The following is a 9,393-nucleotide window of genomic DNA, read 5'->3' as shown; positions in this document are numbered from 1 at the left end:
TGATTTTGGTAGAAAAAATTTATTATACATACAGAATATTGCCGCTAACTAAAGGTAAACAAGCCAGGACAGAGTTGTGCTAGATGGAAGATGGCAGCGAGCTCTTTGGAAATCCAACAGGCGATGGTGGCTCTGCTCCAGACAGCGTGGCAGCCACTCGGGGGCAAGGGCTGGTTTCTGAGCACGGACGGCAGGAGGTGAGGGTGACATGGCCACTCCCCCCAGACACTGCTTCCTTCCCCATCCAAGCAGGAGACACACAGGCTGGGCTTTGGCGGGATGCTTGCCCAGAACGGGCAGCTGAAGGAAGGGATAACTTCCCTAACAGCAGGCTTCTCCCAAGTCACCGAACACCATTTTAAGCAACTGGTTTAATGAGATGATTTCCACACACTCTACATGAAGTTCATAAAGGTCACAATTCAGTGAAGTACAAAACATTAAATTACAAACAGCAACAGAGGTGGGCATTGCCCTCCCCTCCCACACCCTCGACGGCGGGGCTGGGCCAGGCGCTAGTAACCAGGCCCCTTGTTTCCATGTACAAAAGAATTACTCTGATTGATATTAAATTGTACTGAAAACCAATGGACTAAAAAGCCAATACTATTCTATGTAGGGGATGAGTCCTTCAAAGCAGGAAGGGGAAGAGAGCAGAGGGAGGGAAAGGCTCTGTTGCTGCAGCCCACATATCACTCGCGCTGCTCCATTTTGACTTTGGGTGGCCTCAGGAAGGTCCGGTTTTTCTTCTCCTTTTTCCCCTTTGTGTTTGCCTGGAAATTTCGCCAACTGTCCACACGGCCATCTCGACTTTCCTGAATACAAAGAGGTTTAGAGTCAGAGGGCTGAAAGCGCAAGAGCTTTACCGGGGGGAATGATCACTCCAAGCCAAGGGACTGCGGGGTGGGTCCTCCTCGAGCCGTCCCCCTGTTAGGTTTCACAGAGTACAAGGGGGCAGCTAGGTGGCGCAGTGGATAAAGCACTGGCCCTGGATTCAGGAGAACCTGAGTTCAAATCTGGCCTCAGACACTTGACACTTACTAGCTGTGTGACCCTGGGCAAGTCACTTAACCCTCATTGCCCCACCAAAAAAAAAAAAAGAGAGAGAGAGAGAGAGAGAGAGAGAGAGAGAGCAAGGAAGGCAAAACCCAGCCATCCAAGGGCTATGAGCAAGAGCCCAAGACGAACCCACTGCAGCCTTCCCAGACCAGGAGTTCTCACTCTGTCTCCCAACAGAGCTGTTAGAAAAGACCTGCTGAACCAAGGAGGTGGCCACCAGGTTGTTTTGGCCAGGTGCCTGCTCCCAATAAGGAGCCTGAGGTGGCTGTCATCCTGCTCCAGAATCCTTGGAAAGGCTCTAGTCTAGCACCCACCTAGAATATCTCAAAGGGAATCTGTGGTAAACAGTCCCAAAGTCACACCTCGTGTTCCATGCTGTACCTGAGACCTGGCTCCCACCAGTGCTTCCCCTCTGAGCCCATTTGTGTATATGTGAAATGAGAATAGCATTTACACTGCCCCCATCTTCACAGAAATACCAAGAGAAAATTGCTCTGTAAGCATAAGACCACTATCTAAGAATGATTATTTCTGTAATTCAGGAGGGTGGGCCCATACCCCCAACACTGCCCTCAGCACCAATCTGCTGCCATCTCTATTGACAGCCTTCTCTAGAAAACCACCGTCATTCTGGCCAGATGGATGGGTCCGATATGAGACGTCATTCTTTTGCTCTGGTGACCCACACTACCGGAAACTGACAGTTGGAGAAGGGGATGTGTTCATCGTACCCTGAGCAAACCTCATACCACACTAGGCCCCTGCCCTTGCCACTAAGGACCTCTTCATCTTGTTGGGAGACAAGACTGACACACGGGGAAGAGCCGCATGAGACAATAGACAGAATATATGGGACAAACAAATGGAAACAAAGGAAAGTTGGTACAACTGGCCTGGCATGACCTCCCAAGCCAAGCCTCAAACCACAGGACAGTTTGGATACACAAACACAGGGGATGAGAGCATTTCTGGTTCAGGGGCCCAGCCCAAGGAGCCTGAGGCACAGAGAACTTAGAAGCCATGGCCAGGAGCTTGCAGGGTGGGTGGTCTCAGAACCTGGGGAGCTCGCGCCACTTCCCCCACAGGCAAGGTACTACTGCTCAGCTCTCCCTAACACAAAAGCTGGGGGGCCTTTTGCACAGAGAACACAAAAGCATGGAATGTCAGAAATGGGAAAGACTTTTAAAGATTACCTCAGTCAAACCTCTCATTTTTACAGGGGAAAAACCTCTTCTGGTTTCATAAGGGTCAGATAACTTTAGACCAGCTTCCAGGCAGGCAGTCACATTGTCTTTGAGCTCCAACACAGTGGAGGGGGAAATGGAAGGAGGACCCAAGGAAGTGAGGCCAAGGCCCCAGGCCACCCCAACAGCCCAAGCCTCTTCTTTCTCCAGTGAGTACAGTGCTGACCCCGGAGCTCGTGCAGGGACAAAAGTCTTAGGAGAACAAAGAGGAAGCAAAGTTTGCTTCCAACTGGGGGTGGGGGAGGGGTGTCAAGAGCCAGGAAAAGCCTCCCCAAAAGGAGCCATCTGAGTTGCCTTCTGAGGAATGGCAGAAATATATGAAGGGGGCAGCTAGGTGGCACAGTGGATAGAGCACCGGCCCTGGATTCAGGAGGACCTGAGTTCAAATCCAACCTCAGACACTTAATACTTACTAGCTGTGTGACCCCGGGCAAGTCACTTAACCCCAATTGCCTCACCAAAGAAACAAAACAAAACAAAAAAAAGAGTAGGCAAAAAGAAATATATGAAGAACTGGAGGATTGGCTGCTAGTCCTCCTGTGACCACTGATAGCCCTGTGAGCCCAGATGAGTTGCTAATTGTAGTCAAAAAGAAATATGGTAGCACAGGTGCCCTGGGCATGCCCCTTCCCTGCCCAAGGGCCTCTCTCAGGCTAGGAATTGGACTAGAGGGCCTTGCGGGCCTTTCCTGCTCTGGCGTCATGTGCCCCAGTCAGCCCTGGGAAGCCCTCTTGCCCGACGTGATCTATCTGAATTTTACCTCAAAGTTTTTCTGCCATTCTCTTTCCCTCTTTGCTTTTTCTTGTGCTTCGATCTCTTCTTCTCTTTGTCGCTTCCTAGAAGGAAAGTCAAAGCATGATGCTTGGAACGTAAACAACTCCAACAGAGCTAGACAGAGCTCAGAGAGTAAGTAATGGGAGACTCCCAGGTGCACAAAGATGAACCGCCATGAGTCTCTAGCCACGCTGAGCAGGAAGGAGGCCTCGGTGTCTCTCCCACTGAAATGGGACCATGGATCAAGTTACTGCCATCTTGATGCAAGAGGGCTCCCCATACGCTCCAAGCCTTCTACCAAAGAGCACCCTATCATGTCATGATGAAGGAGGGAAAAGCAGGGAACAGATTAATTTCAGACCACAGAGAAGGTCAGAACCAAGCTCTATCTGCTGTTGGTCACTGGCTGATGCTGCCTCTAAAGGCAGGACATCTTCCCAGGCCTGAAATAAGCATGGCCCAGCCCAAGCAATTGTGTCACCACACATTGCTTCGTCTGAGCCAAGCTTATCTGATTATTCTAAAACAGGAGTTTGGAGAAAAGCAATTGACTTGGTAAAATCACTTTTATTCAGCCGTAAGAGAACACACTGACCAAAGAGAGAGCTTCCATGCCAGGCTGCAGAAAGAAGGGGCAGCAGAGTCTTTGGAAAGACCACTGACATTGCTCTCAAGACAAGGCGTATGACTGGACACCTGGGATGGATGCCCTGGTGACTCTGGGCTGTCATTCTGACCCTCTGAGGCAAAGGTGCCTCATTTGTAAAACAAGAACACTACCATGTGTATCCTCGTGGGAGCAGCTGTAGCCAAGCCTACTATGAGAGAGGAATAAACAAAGTGATATGGGAGCTCAGAGGAGGGAAGAGGAAAATCAAGGAAAGCTTTTAGAAGGAAAGGACAATTAAGACGGACCATGAGAGAGAAAATTCGATTCAACAAGTAATTATTAATCATCTACTATCAATAGAAAGAAAAACAAACCAACCCTGCAACCAAACTAAGCACCTACTATGCGCCAGGCACTGTGCTAAGTGCTTTACAACAAGCTTGACTCATTAGTAACAGGGTCACTGCTCAAGCCAAACGTGAACCCAGAGCTCTGAGCCCCAATCCAATGTTCTTTCCACACCACAAATAATTAACCTGAGCAGAATGGGACAAACCCCTCCGGAAAGAGCAACCTGAAGGAGAGTTCTCTTACAACTACAAGTATGGGAGGTGACGTAGAAAAAACACCAGACCCGGAGCTGGGTCTTTTGAGGAGGGAAAAATGTCCACAAGCAGAGATGAGGGTGATGGATTCATCTAAGCTTGAATGGTAAGAAAGAGGAGCAAAGGCAAAAAAGATGGGTGGGGCTGGAATGCAGACCTAGACAGGGTTGGAAGACAGCTTACCAAAGGCCTCAAATGCCTGGAAAAATGAGTTTATTCAGGAAGCACAAGGGAGCCACTGAAGGTTCTTAGAGAACAGAAGTGAGGAGGTCAGTAGAGCTCCTTTGATGGTTCTTAAGATTAAAGTTAGGTGGCAGGACAGTACACAGAGCCCTGGGCCCAGGTTCACATTTGGCCTCAGACACTGCCTAGCTGTGTGCCCCTGGGCAGGTCACTTCACCTCTCTCTGCCTTCGTTTCCTCAACTGTAAAATGGAGCTAATAATTGTACCCACCTCCTAAAGTGGCCGTGAAGATTGAACCTGAAAGTGCTACAGAAACACTAGCTGTTATTATTATTACTTCACCCTGCAGCTGGGCATGGCCTGCCATCTGCCAGCAGGGCTGGTGAGTCCACACAGCCCTAGAGCTCTCTGTGCCCCTCCTCCACAACAAGTGGGCTCCATCTTACCCAGAAGCTGGGTGGAGGGGGGTGCCCTGAGCATCCAAATATCTATGAAAATAGTGCCTTGCATGTGCCAAAACTTAATGTCTGTCAAACTGACTCTGCTAATAACTGTGGAGTCAGGAATACCTGAGTTTAAATTCGGTCTCAGACACTTAACACTTACTAGCTGTGTGACCCTGGGCAAGACATTTAACCCCAATTGCCTCATTAAAAAAAAAAAAAATCACCCCAAAAGTCATCACTCTTACCCCACAAACACACAGCTAGAAATATACACCTCAGGAATCATGAAAAGGAACAGAGACCCTGAAACACAAAATTATCTGTAAGGTTAGCTCCTTCACAGTGAAGACACACGATCAGAACCTATACTCCCATCTTTGGAGAATAGCTAAATCAAATGCTGGTGCATCACACCACCATGATGGCCCATGACTGTCCCAGACACTGTCCTCAAATGCCACTAGGGGGAGCCAGAGTGCACAGAGCCCTGGTCCTGGAGAGAAGGAAGACTTGAGGTCCAATCTGGTATCCTACACTTACTAGCTGTGTTACCCTGGCAAGTCACTGAAGCTGTCCGCCTCAGTTTCCTCACCCACCATTGTAAAATGTGGATAACAACAGCACCTGCTCCCAGGGTGGCTGAGAGGTTCAAATGAGGTAATACTTTTAAGAGCTTAGCACAGTGCCTGAAACATCGTTTACAATAAATACTTACTCCTTTTCTCCCTTATAAAAAATAACTACCAAGAAAAAGGAAAGACTAACACAAAATGGAGCAAAGTGAGGTAGAGCAACGTTATAAGAACACATAGTGATGGAAGCCTTTTTTAAGGGCAACACAACTTTGTACACCCAGATTCAGATGAGAATCCAGACCTAAGAAATCATTACTCTGTTCATTTAAAAAAGAGTAAGTGGACAGAACATCTTTATTAGGAAATACATCCAAACCAACCTGGCTTCCCAGGCAGGGTTTCAGCTGATGCCCTCAAACTTACCTTTCGTGCATTTCTTTAGCTTCTCTCTCTTTCCTCTTGATCTCCAATTCAGCAAAAAGCTTCATTGTCTGTTTGTAAACTGCTTGTTTGAACTGTAAGAAAATAAAAATGGAAAAGATTCAACTACAAGACAAAGTCCAAGGGAAAAAGCAGCAGATTCGATAAAATGGGGCAAACTGAACTCCTCAAACAAAGAGAAGTCTTTCTGATGCTGGTTCCCCGCACAAAGCATGCTGGTGCTCAGGGGGCAGCTGACCTTCCTGCTCAGACACAGGGTACCCAGAAGAAAGAACAGAGCCTTCCTCATAAGCAGACATCTGCCCCCTCCTCCACACACCTGGGAACCACAGGGAAACACCAGGCTTCCAAAAAGTCTCAGGACCTCTGAGGATAAATGTATCTTCACATCATCAAGTTAGGGGTTTTAAATGACATTATGAACAGAGAAAGACAAAAAACTTAGGGAGGTCAGAGGAAAAGCCTGGCCCATGAGCATTCCCCTTTAACAAGAATGGATATGCACAGGGCACTCCAGTAAACTGGGGAATGGGACAAAGCTGCCCTCATGAAGCTCCGATCCAGTAAGGAAGGAGGTACACAGTAACACAGAGAACCTAGCAAAATCACCCCATTAGAGCCAGAAGGTCAGCCCCAGACTCTGAACTCCCAGTTTTCTTACCATGACACCACATACACGGGATGAGGCAGCTACACAAATAACTACTAGTGGCAGAATGTGACAGGAAAACCACTGCCTTGCGTCCCCCTTTGAATTCCCCCACCTATCATCTCTCAGGAGTGGAGTTTGTATATTTAGCAAATCTAAAGATCAGACAGCAAAGTACAGAGAAAATGGAAAGGGGGAGAAGGGGAAACAGGAAAAGATCTACTTCACCCTTCTCCAAAATACTGAATGTACCCAGGCCAGAATGATATTGGCAAGAGGGCTGGACTTAGGATTCCAAGGATCCAGGCAGAAGTGCAAGCAGTTCTGACATACCAAGCCTTGAGAGAGACTTAATACCTATGGAACCATGGGCCAGTCACTGACGCTTCTGCACCTCAATTTTCTCATCTGGCAAATGTGAATAATTACACTTGTAGTAGTCATTTTATTTTAACAGGCTCTCTTTACAGAGAGTACGTTTTACTCTAATACCAAATAAATATGATCTATTGTGGTCAGGGAGCACTTCAGGGATTTTAGTGTCGCTAAGCCATCTTTGGTTTCTTTAAAAGTTCTAGACTCCACAAGTTGAGAGGGACATGGAAGAGTCGGGACAGGATCTAGGGGAATGATGAAGATGTTTACAGGATAGAAAATGGAGTTATATTATGAAAGCAGAAAGAGCAGGAATTCCTTCCAGAGGGGGAAGTATCCCTGAAGAGGAGGTGGTAAAAAGGAGAACCAAGAAGGGAGAGCTCACTCACTTCCCTTTTAAGTGTTTCAGGTAAGCCAGAGAACTCAGGCATCCACACTGTTCACTTCTCAGTTTTTTGAAACCATGAGTCCCTGGGACTCTGGAGGATCCAGGGTCTCACTTCCATCATGGCCAATCCCAACGCTGGCAGGGATCCCCAGTTCTGCCTAACTGTAGAACGTTCCTTTTTTCCAAAACTCACCAATTCGGGGTCATCCTCTTCCACATTTGTAGGCTTCCCCTCTTTCTTTAGCTGTTTCTTTCGCTCTTTCACCTAAAAATAGGGGCCTTGTTATAAGAAGCCAAAAGCAGCCAATGCAAGTCATATGACAGAAGGAAGGAAAGGGGAAGGTGTCCTTCTCCTTCTGGTCCATCCCCTGTAGGGACAGCAAAAGAACAGCCCTCAACATTGCAGGGCCCACTGTCCCAGGCTCCATCAGTGACATGCAATGGGCAGTTGCCACGTCACTGCCGGGTCGACTACCCCCTATCTTTTTCAGGGGGCAGCAGGGATTTAGATGGAGAAAAGCATTAGGGGTAGGATCCCTCAGGGCTCTGGCAATGGCAACAACTGGAAGTTGTGATATTTATGGGATTTCCAACAACCAACTAACTGTCTGTATGAAAACAATGTTGGACTTTAAAGCCTTCTTGAACGAACATCAAGCAAAGTGTTATTCCTGCTACTTCTTCCCTAAAAAGGGAGAGCCTGAAACCAAAACAAACCTTCAGCTCCAAGCCAAATCAATGCACTCATCCCCTCAAGAATGCTACTAACTACAAAAAACCAGCTAGCCAACAGAAATCAGCAAGAGTGCCCCCAGGTGGTCACGAGCTGAAGTCTTACAACTCTCCCGTTCGAGGATGCTGGAACCCACTTGCCATGAATGTGTTGGCTGCCCAAAGGTATTTCTATCAGTCTATAGTCTTTCCCATTGCCTGATTCCCTACAGAGTACAAAGCAGGAAAACCCTTTTCAAGAATATTAACTGCCACAGAAGTTACTTCTCCTGGGGCCCATTCCCCATATCTATCTGTTCACTCACATATTTTTAGAAAAATTAATTATGGTTAAAGATTTTTATTTCAGATGCTCAACTAAGGTTCTTCTAAAAAGAGCTCATATCCACCTAAACTCTTTCCAAATCACAACATCTGAAATAAAAGGTCCCCGGTCATTTCTGACAGATGGAACCTTTCCTAGAAGACTAAAAATTACACAAATCATAGCATTTCGTACTATTCAAAGATGTCACAGCATCAAGGGGAAAAAACCTCAGAATCACCCACGAATGTCTCAAAGCAGACAATTTAATGCTGCTATGATACTCCTTTCAGGAAACAGAACAACACACCCAGCCGTCCTCAGGGGCCAGCTCCAATCCCTGGACCAGACAGCCAGTGAAGGAAAGGGCCATTCCATTTGACCCATGGTGGGGTCACCTCTCATTTGATCTTGAAGGATGGGTTGATATGGGGGAATGTATGGCGGGGGGCGGGGGGGAGGGGCGCAGGGCATTCTCTAAGGAAGGGAACTGGCTTCAGAGTTAGAACAATCACAGCCACCCCTCTCCCTCTGCTCGAGCAGGGCATCAGCTCGCCTGGGATGTAGAGAAGCTGTCATAACCATAGCTGTAGGAAGGGGGAGAGGAATAAAGAGCTTGGACTTGACATCTGCTGGCGTTTGCTCCCTGCCCTCGGCCGCCCCCTTCTCCTGTGCACGAGGTCCCCACCAGGCCGTCAGCACCCCAGGACACTCACGGTGTGCTCCACGTACTCTTTTCCTGCTTGAATGACGTCCAGGGCCCTCTTCTTCTGCTCCTGATCCAGGAGCAGCTTGTAGGCTTTGTCAACAGCTAGTGCAAAACAGTGACATTAAAATGTTTGCTAACACCCTCCACAGCCTCAGCTGTCACCAAGTCTGGGCTTCTGTGGCCAGAAGCAAGTTCTACTTTCACGGATTATCTAAGGGTTGTTGAAGCAACTGAAGAACATGCAAATATCACAGTGCATCGTCCTCAGACAATGCTATACAAATGGAAGGCGGGAAGC

At 47.8% G+C, this 9,393-nt stretch overlaps 1 protein-coding gene across 2 annotated transcripts in view; it reads right to left on the bottom strand.

Moving 5' to 3' along the window:
- Positions 1 to 9,393, bottom strand: part of DNAJC8 (DnaJ heat shock protein family (Hsp40) member C8) — a 28,457-nt gene continuing 19,064 nt past the window's right edge. The window contains exons 5-9 of one of the 2 annotated variants that reach the window (XM_043998024.1): positions 9,103 to 9,197; positions 7,544 to 7,615; positions 5,921 to 6,012; positions 3,064 to 3,139; positions 1 to 815 (exon numbers count right to left, since the gene is read on the bottom strand). In XM_043998024.1, coding sequence (XP_043853959.1) covers positions 693 to 815; positions 3,064 to 3,139; positions 5,921 to 6,012; positions 7,544 to 7,615; positions 9,103 to 9,197 — 458 coding nt within the window. In that variant the 3' untranslated portion in view covers positions 1 to 692. The remainder of the gene's footprint in view (positions 816 to 3,063; positions 3,140 to 5,920; positions 6,013 to 7,543; positions 7,616 to 9,102; positions 9,198 to 9,393) is intronic. The other variant, XM_043998025.1, reaches the window with a different exon arrangement.

This window comes from Dromiciops gliroides, chromosome 3, assembly GCF_019393635.1.
Source record: "Dromiciops gliroides isolate mDroGli1 chromosome 3, mDroGli1.pri, whole genome shotgun sequence".
In the NCBI taxonomy this organism is placed as follows: Eukaryota; Metazoa; Chordata; class Mammalia; order Microbiotheria; family Microbiotheriidae; genus Dromiciops; species Dromiciops gliroides.
The sequence above is the reverse complement of the archived record's forward strand: the minus strand, read 5'-3'. Positions and strand labels throughout refer to the sequence as shown.